Source organism: Macaca thibetana, chromosome 1 (assembly GCF_024542745.1).
Source record: "Macaca thibetana thibetana isolate TM-01 chromosome 1, ASM2454274v1, whole genome shotgun sequence".
Taxonomy (NCBI): Eukaryota; Metazoa; Chordata; class Mammalia; order Primates; family Cercopithecidae; genus Macaca; species Macaca thibetana.
In genome coordinates, this window is record NC_065578.1 from 136396069 (window position 1) to 136416227 (window position 20159).

The window sequence follows — 20159 nt, forward strand, 5'->3', positions numbered from 1 at the left end:
GTGGCGAGAAGCCCCAAGGATCCATGTTGTGCCTGAAGTGGGGGTGCCCTGAATGTACCAGGTGGCAAGTTGCTAAGGACCATGAGCCTGGCCTCTGACTGTAGTTTGGGAACACTGACTTTGGAAAGAAGATTTGAGCACCTTCAGAAAAATATTTTATGGCTGGATGCGGTGGCTCATGACCGTAATCCCAGCACTTTGAGAGGCTGAGGTGGGTGGATTACCTGCGGTCAGGAGTTTGATTCCAGCCTGGCAAACATGGTGAAACCCCATCTCTACTAAAAATACAAAATTAGCTGGGTGTGGTGGCAGGCGCCTGTAATCCCAGCTAATCCTGAGGCTGAGGCAGGAGAGTCACTTGAAACCGGGAGGCAGAGTTTGCAATGAGCCCAGATTGTGCCACTGCACTCCAGCCCGGGCAACAAGAACAAAACTCCATCTCAGAAAAATAAAATAAAATAAAATAAAAAAAGGCCAGGTGTGGTGGCTCATTCCTGTAATCCCAGGACTTTGGGAGGCTGAGGCGGGTGGATAACCTGAGGTCAGGAGTTCCAGACCAGCCTGACCAACATGGTGAAACCCCGGCTCTACTAAATACAAAATACTAGCCAGGCGTGGGGGAATATGCCTGTAATCCCAGCCACTTGGTAGGCTGAGGCAGGAGAATTGCTTGAACCTGGGAAGCAGAGGTTGCAGGGAGCCGAGATCGCGCCATTGCACTCCAGCCTGGGCAACAACAGCGAAACTCCGTCTCAAAACAAAACAAAAAAAAGAAAATAGTTCAGTATGACCCCATGACCAGACATCGTAAAAGGGAACATGAGTTCCACATAAAGGTATTTAAAAGTCAATTGCACATAGGATAGGATGGAGGGAGTCCTGGCTCATCAATATGTCCGTTTTTTTTTTTTTGAGATGGAGTTTTGCTCTTGTTGCCCAGGCTGGAGTGCAATGGCGAAATCTCGACTCACTACAACCTCCGCCTCCCAAGTTCAAGAGATTCTCCTGCCTTAGCCTCCCGAGTAGCTGGGATTACAGGCATGTGCCACTACGTCCAGCTAATTTTGTATTTTTTTTTTTTTTTTTAGTAGAGACTGGGTTTCTCCATGTTGGTCAGGTTGAGCTCAAACTCCCAACCTCAGGTGATCTGCCTGCCTCAGCCTCCCAAAGTGCTGGGATTGCAGGCATGAACCACCACGCCCGGCCAATATTTCTTTTTATTTTATTTTATTTTATTTTATTTTTTGAGACAGAGTCTTGCTCTGTTGCCCAGGTTGGAGTGCAGTGGTGGGATCTTGGCTCACTATAACCTCTGCTGCCCGGGTTCAAGTAATTCTCCTGCCTCAGCCTCCTGAGTAGTTGGGATTACAGGTGCGTGCCACCACGTCTGGCTAATTTTTGTGTTTTTCGTAGAAGTGGGGTTTCAGCATCTTGGCCAGGCTGGTCTTGAACTCCTGACTGCGTGATCCACCCATCTCGGCCTCCCAAGGTGCTGGGATTACAGGCCTGAACCACCACATCCAGCCGTGCCCAGCCAATATTTCTTTTGAAATTCACTGGAAGTTATAATTTTACTATCAGTTCAATATGAATTAACAGGTGGTGCGGCTGTTAAAAATACTAAGCAGTCTTAGGATGCACAATAATAATAAAAATAATAGCAGCAATGATTTCAGAAGTGCCTATTACGTACCAGGCATGTTCCATCAAATACTTTATGTAATTTTTGCAAGGCATTCATTATTTTCCTCCTTTTAGAGATGAGGATGAGACATACAAGTTGTTAGTCCCAAGCCCACAGCTGGGCAGGGCTGGGATTTTAACTCATCCGAATCTCTCAAGTTCCTACCCTGTCCTCCCTGCCACCCATCAGCTGTCACCTGGAGAACAGAGGAAGGTGGCTTTGAATTTAGTTCTGGGCCTTTTGCTTTAGGGGGATTGGGGACTGACTGAATTGAATGCAGAGGCGGGTGGGTGGAACGATGGGGCTCTGAACCACAGCCCTGGGAAGTGGCTGAGGGAATTAGGATTGGTTGTTGCTGTGGAAATATTGGACCTGGGGGAAAGACAGTTGTTGACATAGGTTCCCTGGAGTAGCGTTTTAGTCTGGTTAAAGATCAATTCTCTATTTGAGGGGTAGAACTAAGAGAGGATTCTTTTCCTTATAAATGAAAGGGCCTTTGTTTAAAAAAGGGATGTAATAGATGCAACTGCAGCAAAAGTGAGCCCCTGGAGCTGCCTCCTTAGGTTGATGAACTGGAAGAGAACTCTTAACCCTAAAGGGCAGGAAAAGGTTAAAGCTCCTCATTGCTACAGCTGTAGCAGGGCAACAAGCTCCCGATAGCAGAAAAGGGGAGCACCCCAAGGCATTCACTCTGCAATCCGGGTCCCCAGGGACTCAGCCTGCCTCCCACAGGGAGAAGAAGGGCAGATCTGCCCACAGGACAGAGGGTTGCAGCAGATACAGAGCACGGATCTGCACATGTCCAGTTGCCTCAGGCCACCCAGAGAGAGCATCGTGGGCCTCTTGACTGCATAGGGCTTGCTAGGTACTGCTGTACTGTGAAGCACCCAGGCAGCCTGGAGCTGCACGGCCTGGGCATGAGTCCAACACGTACAAGTTGTTGTGGGCTTATAATGTCAGTACCTAAGTAGGCATTGAATGCAATCAAGTTGGGTTACCTGCCTGCAGGTAAATTAAATTAAATCCTCATTTAAATTAGGAGACATGGGTGAGGACCTAAAGGAGACAGGAGGCCCAGGCTTTCAATAGGTGATAGTTTCAATGGGTGATAGAGGTGGGACTGAAGGGTGTGAACCCTGGGCATGCTGTGGCAGCTCCCTGGAAAGGAGCACAGCTGCAGTCACCAGGTGAGGCTGTGGCCTCCATCGTGAAGGCCATGTGGGCTGGCAAGTGAATGACCACAGGCACAGGCAGTCAGCAGGGAGTGACCACCAGGATTCCTTATTGAAATTGGATTTCTCAGTCTCTGCTATGCTACCCTCAGATTTTCTGATTTAATTTTTTGTTTTGTTTTGTCCTGCTCTGTTGCCCAGGCTGGAGGGCAGTGGTGTGATCTTGGCTCACTGCAACCTCCACCTTCTTGGTTCAAGTGATTCTAGAGCCTCAACCTCCCAAGTAGCTGGGATTACAGGAATACGCCACCACAACTGGCTACTTTTTTTGTATTTTTCAGTAGAGACGGGGTTTCGCCATGTTGCCCGGGCTGATCTCAAACTCCTGGCCTCAAGTGATCCGCATGCCTCGGCCTCCCAAAGTGCCGGTCCCCGATTCACTTTTTAGGAGGGGACATCTATGTCATTTCCAGATCTGGCTATTTTGAATAAAGCAGTTGTGAACATTTGTGTACACATTTTTGTGTGATGTAAGCTTTCATTTATTTGTGACAAATGCTCAGCAGTGCAGTTGCTGGGTTGTACAGTAGTTGCATATTTATTTCACTTTCTATGAAACTGCCACACTGCTCTCCAGAGTGGCTGCACCATTTTACATCCCACAGCAGTGTATGAGTGCTGCAGCTTCTCCACATCCTTGCCAGCATTTTATTTAGTAGCTGAGTAACTACTTTTATTTTAGCCACTCTGGTAGGTATGCAGGTATGCAAGGCCATCTCATTGTAGGTTTTTTTTTGTTTGTTTTTTTGAGACAGGGTCTTGATCTGTAGCTTGCCCAGGTTGGAGTGCAGTGGGCAATCATAACTCGCTGCAGCCTTGACTTCTTAGGTTCAAGGGATCCTCCCACGTTAGCCTCCCAAGTAGCTATTTATAGGACGACAGGTGTGCAGCACCATGCCCAGCTAATTTTTAAATTATTTTGCAGAGACGGGGTCTCACTATGTTGCCAAGGCTGGTCTCAAATCTCCTGGCCTCCCAAAGTGCTGAGATTATGGGAGTGAGCCACCACACCAGCCTTCATTGTAGTTTTAACTTGCTTTTCTCTTTTTTTTTTTTTTTTGAGAAGAAATCTTGCTCTGTCGCTCAGGCTGGAATGCAGTGATGCCATCTCGGCTCACTGAAAGCTCTGCCTCCTGGTTTCAAGTGATTCTCCTGCCTCAGCCTCCCAAGTAGCTGGGACTACAGGCACCTGCCACCACGCCCGGCTAATTTTTGTATTTTTAATAGAGATGAGGTTTCACTATGTTGGCCAGGCTGGTCTCAAAGTTCTGACCTTGTGATCCGCCCACCTTGGCCTCCCAAAGTGTTGGGATTACAGGCATGAGCCACCGTGCCTGGCCAACTTGCTTTTCTCTAATGGCTGGTGATGTCAACTTTTCACTGGCTTATTTACTGTCTCCTTCTGTGGAATGATCTGGCTTAGAAAAAGAAAAATTCCACAGAGGTGCTATAAAAACGGCAGGGTATCAAAAGCCTTGGCCTCCGGTTTGGGCTTTGCCTCTCAGGGCTTCAGGTGAAGGTGCTTGGTCATCTCTGAGGTCCCTTCCTGCCCTCAGTGTTCTCTGACTCCAAGACACAGTCATGCCCCTTGGCAGGCAGCCTCGGCGGGAGCTGTGGTGTGTAGGCGGCCAGGACGGCGGCCCCTGCCCACATGCCATCACCTCCCAGCCCCGTCTCCACAGGAGCTTACCCAGGCTGACTCACAGGTGCTGTATTATTTAAGGAAAGTTGTTTATTGATTGTTGGGCCTGGAAATAAAAATAAAAACAAAGAAGCAGATGCAGAGTGTCTCCTTGCCACCTCCCTCTGGGAGCCTCTGAGATGGTGGCTGAGGACCAGGCCCCGCTCTGGGCGAGGCTTCCTTTCCGCCACTGGTGCTTCCCGTTGTCTCTCTGCAGCCTGGGCCTGTGCTTTGGGTTTAGTTTTGCAACAGTCATGCTGAAGGTCCCAGAGATGCTTCCCCTTTTTATTATAATTAAACCAAAAAAGAAACATTGGGTATGTAATTTAGAACTACTCATAACCGCAGCGATGGAAGGAATTTTCTCTTTAGAGCTAGCACTGGATTTCACCTTGCACCCTAGGCCGCTTGGCCATGTCCTTGTCTTCTTTTAACTCCTGGGGCAGCAGAAAGTGGTCTTGAGAGTTAATGGGATTGCTGCTAGTTTGAGTACCTGCTGGAGGGTTTGGTCTCCATCGAGAAACAGGGGAAGATGTCATCTGCTTACGAAGGTGTTTATGTTTGTTTTTCTGCCCATTGATATACATGAACCTGGTAGTGTGTGAAATAAAGCATCTTAGTCCTTATTTCAGTGAATCAGAAGAAACTAAAAGGCATGGTTGTTTCTCCCTCAGTATGATGAATTCTATATAATATTTGCAAAATCTCCTTTGGTGAAATTGTATAAACAATCTATCACAAAGAAAGTATTGTTTTCTATATGGGCTTAAAGGATTTTTGGAAAATGGGCAGAGGATTTTCCCATGTATTCCCTGAGCCTGGGGAATGGAAATGGTCTCATGGAGACAGATGACCACAGGCTTTCCACCCAGTCCCCATGGCCCACTAGAATTGTCCAGCATGTTTCAGTGGTTATTTGATTGGGCTCAAGACCAAAGTTGGAACTGAATCAAATGATGGTTTGGTTCAGAATATTTTTCCATTTTGGTACATTTTTAAAACCTAGGTTTGATGCTGGTTGTAGTTGTTCAATATATTTAAAAAAAAAAACTTACGGTACAACACCCACTGAGGCCTTTCGGGGATTGGGGTAGGGAGAGCATCAGGATAAATAGCTAATGCATGTGGGGCTTAGTACCTAGGTGATGGGTTATAGGTGTAGCAAACCACCATGGCACTTGCTTACCTATGTAACAAAACTGCACATTTATCCTAGAACTTCAAATAAAATAAAAACTTTTTAAAAGAAAATAAAGAGAAGATTTTTAGAAAAAAAGAAGAAAAAAAGATTTTAGAGCCACCAAATCTCTTTTTAGAGTATGGGAAGAACAGAAATACTTTGGGTAGAGCAATTTTTGGCAGAAAATGATTTGGGTTTATGTGAGATATACAAAACTATTCTTACGCATTTTTACTGCATGCCGCAACTTGGGATTTCTTAGTATTTTTCACATCAACCACACTACTTTAAGTTGTCTGATTAGAAGTGTATGAACATGTTATAAGCTCAGAAAATGGCATGTAAAAGCACTAGAGGGCTGGGTGCGGTGGCTCACGCCTGTAGTGCCAGCACTTTGGGAGGCCGAGGCAGGCGGATCGCCTGAGGTCAGGAGTTTGAGACCAGCCTGGCCAACTTGGCAGAACCTCATCTCTACTAAAAATACAAAAATTAGCCAGGCATTGTGACGGGCACCTGTAGTCCCAGCTACTCAGGAGGCTGAGGCAAGAGAATCACTTGAACCTGGGAGGCAGAGGTTTCAGTGAGCTGAGATCTTGCCACTGCACTCCAGCCTGGGCGACAGAGCGAGACTCCATCTCAAAAATAAATACATAAAAATAAAAGCAATAGAGTATTACAGTATTAATCAGGAAATCTTGCATATTTTGAAGGTTTCAAATGGCTTGATTTAATAAAGAAAGAAAACTTGTAATACCTAGAAAATTGATGTTGAGTGGGAAAAATAAAACAGAAAATATTGCTATACAAAAACCTCTTGTTACATTCCTGACTCAAATTAAAATCTGATATTTGTGTTTGGTTTGTTTGAATACATAAAATATGTTATAGCCATTGGTGAGTAGTTAGTTCATTTTGATTCAAGTTACTTCTCTAGATAGCATCATTGTTATAAAATTTAATTTCCATGAACTTACATTCTTCCAGGATGGTTGTGATCTTCTGGTTTCTTAAATATTCTGGGTCAGAGTTACTATACTATACTTGCATTTGTGCTTCGCAATGAACTAGAATAAATACTTTCTATTAAAACCAGCAGAAGTTTTGCTAAAGAGAATGCACGCACAGGCCTTGTCTTTTTGGTACAAGGTAGAGGGTTTTATCTACTACCTGCGACTAACTAGCTTTCAGGAAAGAGTGAACTAATGCTTTACTCATGGAGTTCACAAACGTTTATGGTGTTCTGGCAGTAGGGATACATATATAAGCATAGCTTAGTTCCTACTTTTTAGGGATTTGAAGTTTAGTAGAGGGGGCAGATTGTAATACCTAATACCTATTATACTTTTATTATGTGGTAGGTATTGAAGGAGAAGTTAAGTGACATGTCTAAAATCATAGTAATAGAAGAGTCAGGCTATGAACCAAGATATTCTTAGGGTTTCTCATCATTGGCATTTAGGGACAGATACTTGTTGGTTGTGTGGGGCTGCTCTGTGTACTGTAGGATGTTTAGCAGTATCTCTGATCAGTAGCACCTCCCCCCATTTGTGACAACCAGATGTCTCCAGACATTGTCAAATGTCCCCTGTGGGGAGAATCGCCCCTGATTGAAAAGCACTGCTGTAGAGCCTGCTCTTGTGCCCACCACTCTGTACTGTCTTCCTAGATGAGTGAGTGCTATGGGAGAGAATAAGCATGTTTACAATGTGAAGTCCCAATTCCTGCTGGCAGCAGAGGACAGATGCCAACACTACCTAGGGTGGTGGAGAAGAGAAATATTCTCAGATATGGTGCCACTGGGGTTGAATTTTGAACTCCAGAGAGTTCAAAAAAGGCAGAGAAAAAGGAAAACTATCTGGAGTAGAGGAATGTGCATGCACAAGAGCACGGCAGCAGGAGGAAGCAGGGCAACCTTGCGGATGGCGGGTAGTTTTCTGTAGACCCTTTAATTCCCTCTTCAGTGCTGTTCTCTTGTTTCCTCTGTTCAAGCAGCAAGCCAGGGTCACAGCAGCTCTCTATGTCATTCTTACTTCAAATCAAAGGTGTTGTGTTAGTCAGGATGAGCTAGGTTATGTTGCAGTAACAAACAGCCCCAGAATTGGCAGCAGAAAACAAGAAAGGTTTATTTCTTACTCATGCCACATACCTGATCTGGGTCAGCTGTGGTCTCATGGTGCTGATTACTGTACAGAGGGAATGAGAACATGGGGAATCACATACTGACTTCTAAAGCTGCATTCCAGACAAGTAACACTTATCACTTCTGGTCACATTTAATTGGCCAGGCAAGTCTGCTGTCCTCACCTAATTTTAAGGGGGCAAGGGAGTAGAGTCCTACCATGTGCCCAGGAGAACTGGAAATATTTGGGGGCAGCACTCAGGTGTACCATAGATGTCAGAGGCCCATACCTCAAATGTTCAAGCACACACAACTCATCATCTGCTCTCTGACAGCCTCCTAGCTTGGCTTTCAAGAAGGGCCCTTTGCCATAGATGGTCAAGATTTTTAAAAATAGCAATTATCTGAATAAGTTAAAGAAAGTCCTTGTGGGACCAGGTCACAAGCCCTCAGTTTCAAGAGTCAGGATGTTGGGGTGGGAGTGATAGAATTGATTGAAGTCAATACAGTCTGGATGTGGTAGATTGTTTTACGAGGAGGGGCAGTTGTTCAGGACACTGATCATTATCTGAACACCCAGGATGCTTTCTTTGGCTGTCACTGTAATAGTTTTAAAGCCTGAGCCAAGTGTCAAGCAGCAGGAGGGTGTCCTTCATGAACTCTGAATTTATGGGGCTGTGTCTGAGAAGAGATGCCAACAGTAGCGACTGAGAACATTCTGGATGATTTTAGAAACCCCAAACACATTCCTTTAAACACCAAGGAGCATTCTCTTTGTTAGAAACTCCTCCAGACCACGACTCTGGCCCTGGCCCTGGCCCTGGGGTTAGGAGATAGAGAGGGTGCCTGGCTACAGTGGATCTAAAACGGGATGACACCGGAAACCTGTGGGGAGGACGCTGTCCTTGTCGCCCCTTGACAGAGGGGGCACAGAGGCCTTAGAAAAACAGAAATAAAAATAGCAATTGTTTGCCACTTCCCTCCCCAATAAAGTGTTCTCTCCAAACCTGGTTTCCACTCTATTTCTGAACTGTTTTGCCGCATGGTGTGTAGGGAGCCAGTGTAAATGTGGGAGTGGGAGGAATGGGACATAGGCAGCAACTCAAAGGAAGGCAGAATTAGTAGCCATCTGGGAACCGGGAACGGGGGCATTCTAGAGACATGAAGAGGTCGAACAGCCAGCTGGGTCCAGAGTCACCTCGCCTCTGGTGTCTTAGCAGAGCATGAGTGTGTGTGTATGTGTGTGTGTATATATGTGTGTGTGTATTTGCACATATGCACGTGTGTGTTTGTGTGTGCATGCATGTGTGTATATGGGTAAGTGTGCAGTGTATGTGTGTGTATGTGCATGCATGCGTGTATGGGTGTAGATATGTGGGTGTGTAGATATGTGTGGGTGTGCACATGCATGCACCCCTGCAGTGGAAGCTGTGTGCAGCTGCATGAGTGTTACTGACCATCCTGTGGTTTGCTGATAGCTGCCTAATCTGAGTTGTGTGTTTCCTCCCTCCCCCAGCAGACACTCAGGGCGCTCCGTGATGCCCCGGGACACTAATATTTTCACACCTGCAATCTGTATTGTTATTTTCTCCTTCGGAGGGCAATATTGCCCTTCTGGGTGCTTAAGTAGGACACACAGGACCAGATAATGTAAGAGGAGCCTGAATGCTCAGGGCCAGAACAGATGGTCCTGAACAAGGTCACAGGCCGTCTGGGGAGTGCAGGGCCAGGGCAACACCAGCTCACTTCCTTCCAGCCGACTGCTCCCTTCACCGTGACCTTCCCTTCAACCTTCCCTTCAACGCCTTTGTTTCCTGGCTGTAAAATGGGCACGTTGCATACAGCTGTGTAGGGAGTGTTTGCAAGTGCCCAGGCTCTGGGAATTTGAGTAAAGGAGGCCCTTTGTTGGTGGCGCACACAGCCTCGGCTTTCTTCACCTTGTCAGTTGTCCATTCAGTTGGAGTAATTGTGAACACCCACTTATCCTTCACATATCCTAGGATCAGGACTGTCCCTGCAGTGACCACGAAGCCTGGAGAGCCAGATGGCTATGGACCTCACAAGGGCCTGCCAGTTCCCAGGAAGGGGGTCTGGGCTGCCAGGACAGGGGGCAGCAGCAGGACTCAGCGAGAGGGTTGCCTCACAGTGAGCCCTGCCCATCTCTAGTACGGTGGGAAGGTGGTTGAAACCCTGTCCTTATCCTATGCTCTGAGGTCTCCGGAAGACACAGGTGCTATATATAAAACTAAGACTGTTATCTCACTCTTGCTAAGTTTCCACCCTCGCGGCTTACTGTACACCACCGGGGAGAACATTTCCTGAAGCCCTTCTCCCGGAGCTCTGGGGCCAGAGTGAGGGACGCCTTCTGAGAGAGAGAAAACCTTCCCCGCAGGGAGGCCTTTTGTAGAAGGGGGAGGAGAATAAAGATGTCCAGGCAAATGCCCAGCCTCACCCTAGTGAGCTTCCCACTAGCTGAGCTGGGGACCAACATGGTACCAGCCCACAGGGAAGCCCCTCCTCTTCCCCCTTTTGCCTTTTAACATGGAGTCTCTGGGTCAGGGATGGACGTGGTGGTGAGGGATGCTAAGTATGAGCAGACACCCTCGTGGGTTCAGCTCAAACTCCAGAGAGGATGGGGATGGGCAACACTCCTGAGGAACTTCTGTTCAGCACTGGTCATCGCCATGACAAATGATGGGAGGTCCGGGTTGGGAGGTTTCCATTTAAGCATTGGTTCCTTGCAATTTCCCTGGGCAGTTTTTTCAAACAGCCCATGATTGTCATTTTGGGTAAGACGATCCCCATTGTTTGGGACTGTCCAGCACACTGAAGGACACTGAGCATCTGGGCCCTGAAGAACTATTTGCCATTGTGCAACATACACACCATAGACACACACACACACATACACTCTTTCAAAACACCCTCTAGGGCTGGAGGCAGGTACTGCATCTGGTTAGGAACCACCGCAAGGAATTACTTATCTTGGCAACATCTCAAGAGGACATCGAACTGGAGTTAAAGGACTTTGGGGAGGTGGAGTAGGAAGGAGGTAGACGATGTTAGGCTAAGAAATGTCCTGTCAGCTTGGACAGGGTGTTGGCCTAATTTTTTTAAGTGAAGAAGTTTCATTTTTTTGGTCCTATTTATGAGCACCCAATTGACGAGCACTCACAGTTAATTGGAGAATCTTGTGCATTTTGTTTGGTTTTGTTTTCACTTTTTCTTAATAAGAATGTCTTAATAAGATGTCTCTTAATAAGCACTATTACCTGTGGGGCCGGCTTCATGAATGCAGTTGCACCGGCCGCATGCTCAGAAGGGCCCCACTTTTGGGGTTGAATGCCTGGCCATTGCTGCCTTGAAATTCGTGATAATTCTTTGAGTTGGTGTTTTGTAAGTGAAGTCCAGTAAGACAATGAAGCATGAATTCCCTGGGCTCCAGCCCCACCTGGCTTCCTTCTCCCCACCCCTGGCAACTACTGACTCTTCTGGTCCCATCAGGGGCCTGGGTGAAGGTTCAGGGAGGCACAGGGTTCGCGTCACTGGTGTCCCAAGGTAGGGTGTGGTGGCCATCCCCACCCCAGGCTGGCAGGGCCAAAAAGTAGGCAACTCCGTGAGAATTCAGCTCACTCCGGATCCAAATACCGTGGGTGTCCCAGCACGGAGTGTTCAATCACTTTGGGTCTGCCCAGGCAGGTGTGTGGAAAGAGGAGACCTCTCTGCTCCTGGCCTGGCCGCCGGGTAGAGGAACGCAGTAGACAGAGTGGCCAGAGTCAAGGGGCGGGCTCCCAGAGTCCTGTGAGACTCTGCACTCATTAAATAGCAAATACGAAACACTGTATCAAATTGAGAGAAACCCTGCTGAAGAAAGGAAGGAAACAGTTTATTTTAGTACCTTTTATGGCACTTTTTTTCCTGTTTTTTGAACAAGGGTGCTACATTTTTACTTTGCACTGGACCCTGAAACTTAGGTAGCTGGCCCTACTTGCTTACTTCATTGCTACCTGCAGTTTCTGTTTATTTTCTGTCTCCCAGTTTCTAAAAAGAAATAACTAGTTAAAATGGCTCACCATGAACACAAGTGCTTCCATTTGTGTCCCCCTTTCTGTTCTTCTGAGGGACATGATCACCAGCCAATCACCAGCTGCCCCACCCCAGACTTCTTTTCCAATGCTACTTGTTAGCATGGCACCTTCTGGAGGAGGCCGTGAGTCAGGGGAGAGGAGACAGGGGCAGGGAATGTGGTACTGGTATGTGGCTGAATTTTGTGGTGGGTGGGTCGTGAATCTTCCCATTGGGGAGTGATTTCTTCCCAGGCAGTTATGAGCTAGTGCTGGCTCCAGGCAGGATGCTGTCAGGATACTAGACAGGGAACCATAAAGCAAGGTTCCAAGAAACCAGGCTCTGCTCTCATTAGTGAGCTTTATTAAGGGACTCTTTTCAAGTGGGAAGATAGTGCTGCAAGTTAAGCACTGTCTTTGGGCAGGAGTATCATGCCGTAAGACATGGCCCAAGGGAGAATGACAGTGAGGAAACCTAATTGCAGGTCAGGTGGGCCTGTAGACAGGGACAGGTGAGGGCTAGGCCCTGCCCCTGCCGCTTCTCATCGTTGGTCCCTAGTCGTAGAAGTTTCATATTTAGACAGAGGAGGGTCAGGGAAATATCACGTCTTCTGCTTTATCTAGGAAGTTCTCGTTGGGGGAAAGTTGGATGTCAGAAGCCACTGTGCCTGCCTCTACCCTAGTCCCCTCCACAGCCTGCTGCATAGTTTCCAAGTGTCCCAGGACCGCAGTGACGCCCACCCCACCCATACATTTTTAGTGTTAGCCACTGCTTGTCTGTTACTATAAAATGCACATCAGACATTCCTAGACCCATCGGAGACCTGGAGAGGGCAGACACTGGACATCCTCCTACCACTGGGCCAGACACACCCATGGCAGCCTAGATAGGCAGCCCAGGGCAGGGGAGGCCATCTTTATTTCTGGATGTTCCTAGCCTCGCCAGGGAGGGGGTGCAGCCAGAATAAAGGCATGGGACATACTCATGCTAAAAAGTCACTCGTTGTTTATCTAAAAATCCAAACTTAACTGGGCATCCTGTACTTTTTCTGGCAGCCCTAACCCGGAGGGCAGTTTTGTCACAGCCTTTGTGAAATGGGTGAATCCAGAAAGGAAAGAGCTGGTGGCCCAGAGGCCTCTGGAGATCTCCTATTAAGGGGCCAGACGTCTGGGGCTCTGCTGCCCACTGCTGCCACCTGCTTGCTGTGCCATATGGAGTTGTTCTGAGGCCTGGTGTAGCTCGTGTTCAGTGGGGATGGAGATACTAGTGTCTTCTTCCACCTCCCTTAGGCTCTCCCTCAGCATGGAATACAGTGAGGGGCCTGGCAGAATCCTGGCCTAAGGCAGCATGGTCTGCCAGGCCTCCAATAGAAAGCTGCTCAGGCTCCCTGCCTCATGACTTAAGATGCTGTCAGCAGCAAGTATCAGAAAACTGCAACCCAGTAGAGTTGAATAATAAATAAAACACATTATTTCACTTTAATCAACAAGTCCCAGCATAGGCAGTTTTAGCACTGGTTAATTCATCAGCACAGCAGAGTTACTGAAAGACCTGTGTCTTCTGTCTGTCTCTCTCTGCTCTGTCCCACAACGTGTTGACTCATCTTTCCTCATGGTTTCTGGATGGGTGCTGCAGGGCCTCTGTCCTGTGTGGACATGATAATATCCCTTGGAGGAAAAAGTGGGGATGGCTCTTCATGGTGTCTAAGGCCGAGACATCTTTCTCAGAAGGCTCCCAGCAGATATCCCCTGTGTCTCATTGACCAGAATGTCTCATATACTCGTGCCTAAGTCAGCCTCTAGCATGGGAGTGGCTTATAACAATTAGTATTGACTCTGGGAGTAGCTCCAAGGAGCATGCATTTGGGTGGGTCTCAATTAGGTCCCTTGAACTGTTCCCTACCTCATTCTGCCAACAGCTTGAGGCAGGTTTGATTTATTTTTTCTTTGTTCTTTTTGGTTTTTAACAAAAACTTAAACATTACAGAGAAAGAAGCTAATGATAACCATAACTAAATAATGATAACCACGACTAAATGAATGATTTAACTCATTCTAGGTATTTACAATCTTTGTAAATCCAATTTGGTCTTCGACTACCTAATTTTGTTTTACATAATTGCAGTCTGGTTGTACTAATTTTATCTTTTATTGTTTTAACGTCATTTTATATTTTCATTTTCATGTATTGATGCAGGTCACCTGCTTGCCATTTTAAATGAATAATTGCAGCTAACTTTTATCAAGTCCTCATGATGTGCCAGTCATTGTTCTAAGTGTCTTACATTGACTATTTCTTGTAATCCTCGTGGCGACCCATTTTCAGATGAGGAACTGAAGCACAGAGTATATAGTAATGAACTGTGTGGTCTGATTCCTGAGTGTGAACTTTCAGCCACTACACCATTTACGTCATCTCACTTCTACCTTTGGGTGGGTAGTTTCCATATTTTGTTGCAGCTATTGCCATATGCAGGCATGAGCATTTTTGTTAAAACGACCTCTTTTCTTTCTCCCTTTAGTGACTTCCTTGGGAAGTGTTCCCCTCAGTGATACTGCTGGGGCAATGTCCAATACCAAGAATGATGTATAGCATATTTCATCTTCCCACGCTACTCTCCCGAAAGACTGAGCCTATTTACGGGGTCATCTGCAAAGTCTAAGTGCTGCAGTTTCCCTACGACCACTAGATTTTGTTTGTAGTTTGATATTGTCTTACTGTCCCTTAAAGTTATAATTTGTAATTCTTTAGTTTTCAAGAGGGACTCTACATGTTTCCTTGTGATGATGGCCTTTAATTACTCATGTGTACGCTGCTTATTTATCCCCATTGAGCCACCACTGCCTGAACATGTTGATAGTATTTTTTAAGCTATCAGTTACTTAATGTACAAATATTTTTCCATTCCATGTTTTTCTCTTAAAATTGTACTTTATTGGCTGGGCGCGGTGGCTCACATCTGTAATCCCAGCACTTTGGGAGGCCACGGCAGGTGGATCACCTGAGGTCAAGAGATTGAAACCAGCCTGGCCAACGAGGTGAAACCCCATCTCTACTAAAAATACAAAAAGCAGCCAGGTGTGGTAGCGGGTGCCTGTAATCCCAGCTACTTGGGAGACTGAGGCAGAAGAATTGCTTGAAACCGAGAGGCAGAGGTTGCGGTGAGCCAAGATGGCACCACTGCACTCCAGCCTGGGCAAAAAAGCGAAACTCCATCTCAAAAAAAAAAAAAAAAAAAAAAAAAAACGAAAAGAAAAAAGAAAATACAAGTGTACTTTATTTGGCAATGATGTTTTTATTCCGAATTATTCTACTAGGTCCCTTTTTTGCCTTGTGAAATTGTTCTTAATTGCGCTGACCTGGAAATAGAGCCCATATGGTACTGGAGGGTGATGGTTTTTCGTAGTTTTTCTTATGCAACCACCCTTAGTGATGAGTCCCTAGAGGATTGAACTGTGCCTCATTCTGTGGACTGGACTTTTTGGAAACCCCTTTTTGAGCCCCCAGGAAGCAATTTGGCTGAGAGCTGATGCCTGGATGCTAGCCAGCTGGCTGCTGGCCATATCCAGCCACCCCAGTCCCCTGGCCATCTGTATACCTCGGCAGCAGAGTGGCAACTGACACACCCAGGCCCAGAAAGCCAGACAGACTGGCGGCTGGAAACTTCATGGAATCCTTGTAATTAGAAATGGAAAAGACCTGTTAGCCCGAGTGGTATTCTCCTCCTCCTCCCACAGGCCCCAACCAGCTTTAGAAGGTGACATATAATTTGCCCTGTCACTTGGAGCACTCAATTGAGTTTTCTGGGCCTTATCTGTGAAATCCAAGAGCTGGACCGAATCAGTGGTTTTTAACCCCTTTTGGGTCTTATGCCATTTTGGAAAGTGGTAGAAAGCCACACACCCTCTTTCCAGAGAGAAGCACATTTCACAGGCCATTTTGCACTTTCAGGACATTGATAACAAGAAGCCTGTCTAGATCCTAGCCCACGGTCTTCAGGTTTAGAACCCAAAAACTTGTTGATTTCTGAAGTCCCTCTTAGTTCAGAAAACCCACATTCTAGAAAGTTTTCTGTCAAGGACCCTAGGTATGGAAATGGGTAAAAGGAAGTCTCTTGTACTTAACTTGGAGGAAACCACTGTCCAGCCCAATGGGTTTCACTATCAGGTATTTTTATTTATTGTTTTACCATTTGTATTTTCCAGGATTGAGTTCTACTTTGTGGTACCACATTCTTTCCCATCACTTTAATCTTTCTAAATTTCATACTGCCTTTGAAACAATTGAACTCTTACAGGTTTGTGGAGTGGAAATGGGATTCAAGTGACTTTGACCTTCACCTCACAGGAAGGGGGATCATCTTTCTGGCAATTCCCAGCAGATATTAGCCTCTGCCTGCTGACCCTCAGCCTCCTCTCCCAGCCCTTTAACAGCTTGGAACAAGAGGCAACAAACTGGTTGGGTTGATGTTTATGTGAACATATGGATGCTTGGGAGGTGGAAGATGCGGGGGGAAATCCCTTCTGATGGCTCTACAAGTGCTTTCCCAGCACTCTGGGCTTGCGTGGCTAAGAGGCTTTGCTTCAGTTCCCAGGGACTTCAGAGTTTCTAATTCCTCAAATGACCTGCCTGACAGGGAGTCTTAATAAATGATTCGGGCCTCCAAGATCTTTCCTCAGGAGTCAGGAGAAAATGTGCAGTATAAGTTGATATAGTTGGAGAGGGGATGTCTGCAACCTCCAGCTGTGGACAAGGCCAGCCTAGCCTCCTGGAATGGGGTGGAGGCAGTCACAGATACAAGTCTCCTTGGTGGGAAATTGAAGGTATTCAGGCCTGTATGTGCCCATAGGCACTTCTGCATATTTGGATTTGACCCAGGAAGCTTGGGGAAGGAGGGAGAAAATCAGAAGCTTTGACATCAGTTTTTTTTTGTTTTTTTGGTTTTTTTTTTGAGATGGCGTTTTGCTCTTGTTGCCCAGGCTGGAGTGCAATGGTGCAATCTCGGCTCACCGCAACCTCCGCCTTCCAGGTTCAAGCGATTCTCCTGCCTCAGCCTCCCGAGTAGCTGGGATTACAGGCGTGCACCATCACGCCCGGCTCATTTTGTATTTTTAGCAGAGATGGTTTCTCCATGTTGGTCAGGCTGGTCTCGAACTCCTGACCTCAGGTGACCTAAATGCCTTGGGCCTTCCAAAGTGCTGGGATTACAGGCGTGAGCCACTGCGCCTGATGGACATCAGTTTTGTTTCTGGACTCTCCTCTCTTCCTCTGGCCATCAGAATGTTTATGGAAAAATGTGAAATGAGGGATAAAGGAATTAGCACCTAAATATTTTACATAATGTTAGGATGATTTTGCTGTGTGGGAGAGTGGCCTGAATGTAGGGAGCCCTTGAGTAACTGACCTATAACTTTTCTTACGCCCTTCTGATTTTATCCCAGTTACTGATGCTGTTCTTATCTCCTACCTCTTCTGGAATTCATCTTTGAACATTTAATACATTTGGCCAAGCAAGAACAATGCTGTGATTCTTTTAAAAAGTACAAGCTTTTGTCAATACTTCTTTCAAGTTCTAAATTTTATGAGGAGTTTGTTCCACTGTGCAAAGGAGCCTCTGACTTTAAGAAAGGTCATTCCAGCTCAAGATTTCAAATGAAGTTGAGGCTGTGTGTAGTCACAGGATTTCTCATGTCATCGGCAGAGATAAAAGCCTCTTAGTTTTACACTGGGCACAGCACTGTTGAACGTCCATTACTTACTGTTTAAGTAGCCAATGATCTCTGAAAAAAGCTTGGCTGTAAAGTTGGCAGAATGATGCACTGCTTTGTTTCAAGCCACTGTAAACTGCCTTTCCCAGTGTCACTTTTATCTCCACTGCTTTTGTCACATCTTTTTCATTTCCCCAGAGTGGAAAAATATTGCATTACCCAGAATGACAATTTTCATTGCTGCCCGCTCAATTCAGTTTTTCATAAATGTCCATGAAATAAACTAGCTGAGTTCTTCTCCATTCTCACACATCTTCATTAGCACACACAAGAAGTTTTTTACAGGGAATTCTCAAGTTGAGCAGTTATGATACCTGTTGGAATGTGGGTAGCCTTGGTTATATTAACGTCTTTAAAGATAAGTAGTGTTATTACTTTCTTGGTCACGTATAATTATATCGGAGGTCTAATTATTGAGAGTTAACAATGCTTTGTAATTGGTATTTTATGGCATGCTAAACATTTTTCTGAAGTGCTTTTACTATTCATGTTTATTAGTTTTGTAGTCACCCTTTTTTCATACTGTAAAGGTAAACGGAATTCAGATTAAGATTGAATTATCAAAAATTTTCAGGGGTCTAAACAAACAGTATTTAGAGTCCGACGCTCTCACTGTTTGAGATCTAGGAAAATAAAAGCCTTGGGCGGATGGGTTTCGGGCAGAACCGCTATGCTCCGCAAGCTGTCCGTGGAGTTGGGCAGTGTCATCCAAAGAAATGATTTTTTTTTTAAATTAGCTCTTAAACAAAATTAATTAATCAAAAGTTGTTACTCTTGGGGATGAGGGGGACGAGGGAAGACAGGATTTGGGAGCCTCCTGACCTACAGTTCAACTCTACAAAAAGTATACCCATTTTACAAATGAGGAAACCCAGTCTGAAACACATCCTTGATCCCAAGCCGGGAGCCGGCAGCCAGCAGCGCTGAGATTCTTTTCGTAAGTAGCAACAGCAGCCCCCTTGTCTTTCCCGCCTGGGGGGCGCAAGCCAGCCGTGCAAGACAGCATTTCAAGCCCCGCTGCTGCCTCTGCTGCGGGGCCGCCGGCGCTGGCGGAGCCGGCAGGGGCGGCCACCTCCCCATCACGTGACGGGCGCCGCCGCCGAGCATGCCGGGAGAGCCCCCTCCCCGCCGCGGGCTTCCGCGCGTGGGCGGCGGGCCGGGCGCGCGCTGGAGGAGAGAGGAGGTGGGGGCCGGGCAGCGACTGGGGAAGAAACCGCGGCGAGGAAAAGCCCCCTGTAGAGCAGGCCCTGCTCCATCGCCCTGCCCGAAATCCCCGCGCGGCGCCCCCGCCTCGACCAGCGAGCGTCGGGCGGTGGGAACCGGGCCTGAGCTGAGGGCGGAGGAACTCCAGCGCCGTCCTTTAATTGTGAACAAGTCGAGCGAGAAATGGAGGCAGGCCTGGTTCCCCCGGGTCCCCTGGTGCAGGCTTTCACACCCAGGGTGCTGATACTTGGTCTTTCCCCTGCATAAGGGATAGGACTGTGTGTGCAATTAGGTTTTTCTAATAATATCTTGCACTTTTTTTTCTTTACCCACTCAGACATTCCCCATTTTTCCTCATAATCACTTTCTCTCGCTTCAGCATACACACTTAGCCCTTGGCAGGCAAAGCGGAATCTTGGGTTCTTGTCAGAGCTAAGTGTTTAAGCTTCTGAAACACAGGGCATATTTAGTTTATTTTACTGTTATGAAAATAAACCACCTCCTGCAGTTACACCAGCTCAGATTTTCCCTCGATAGGGTCAGTGTGGATTATCTATTGGAGGAAAAAATATTTAATTAGAAAGGAATGAAATTCTCTTAGCTCCTTGAGGTTGGAGGGAGCTTAGGCAAGGAACAGTTAAAGGTAAAAACAAAAAATGCCAGGGGTCCAAGAAGCCACTATTGGAATGCAGTATCTGTTGGCTACTGGTTTAGCACACTGCCCCAGGCTTCCCAGTTGGGGCTCCACTCGGGTCCTAGACTGACAAAATGGGAAGGCACCCTCCCAATGGGTCTTCATTGCCATCTGCCGAATAAAGAGAATACCAGTAGTTGTATTTCGTGCATTTCTTGGAGCCGAATGATTGGACTAAATCTAGTCCCTTACTGTGCGAGCGTAGTCAACTTTGGTCATCTCTCTCTAGGCTTAGAGCCAGTTGTTGCCTGCCTTTGTAACCAGGTAGCCACAATGAGGCCATCAGAGGAGGATAGGCAGCCCTGCAGAAGGGAATCGTTTTTCTGTATCTCACTATGATGAAATAGGGCTAGCCGTCAAGTTGAATTTTCTCTTTTTTTTTTCCCGAGAGGGAGTCTCACTGTGTCGCCCAGGCTGGAGTGCAGTGGCGTGATGTTGGCTCACTGCAACTTTAGCCTCCTGGGTTCAAGCGATTCTCCTGCCTCAGCCTCCCGAGTAGCTGGGATTATAGGCGTCCACCACCACGCCTGGCT

At 46.7% G+C, this 20159-nt stretch overlaps 2 protein-coding genes across 4 annotated transcripts in view; one reads left to right on the forward strand and one right to left on the reverse strand.

Moving 5' to 3' along the window:
- The window catches only part of COQ8A (coenzyme Q8A), a 685974-nt gene that overhangs the window by 256179 nt on the left and 409636 nt on the right, over positions 1-20159 (reverse strand). The gene's annotated exons all lie outside the window — the stretch shown is intronic.
- ITPKB (inositol-trisphosphate 3-kinase B) overlaps positions 1-20159 on the forward strand; it is a 107732-nt gene that overhangs the window by 17497 nt on the left and 70076 nt on the right. The window contains exon 3 of one of the 3 annotated variants that reach the window (XM_050757477.1): positions 3198-18722. The exons of the other annotated variants lie outside the window; for them this stretch is intronic. Coding sequence (XP_050613434.1) covers positions 3198-3200 — 3 coding nt within the window. The 3' untranslated portion in view covers positions 3201-18722. Of the gene's footprint in view, positions 1-3197; positions 18723-20159 lie in introns of those variants that run through there. 3 annotated transcript variants of the gene reach the window in all.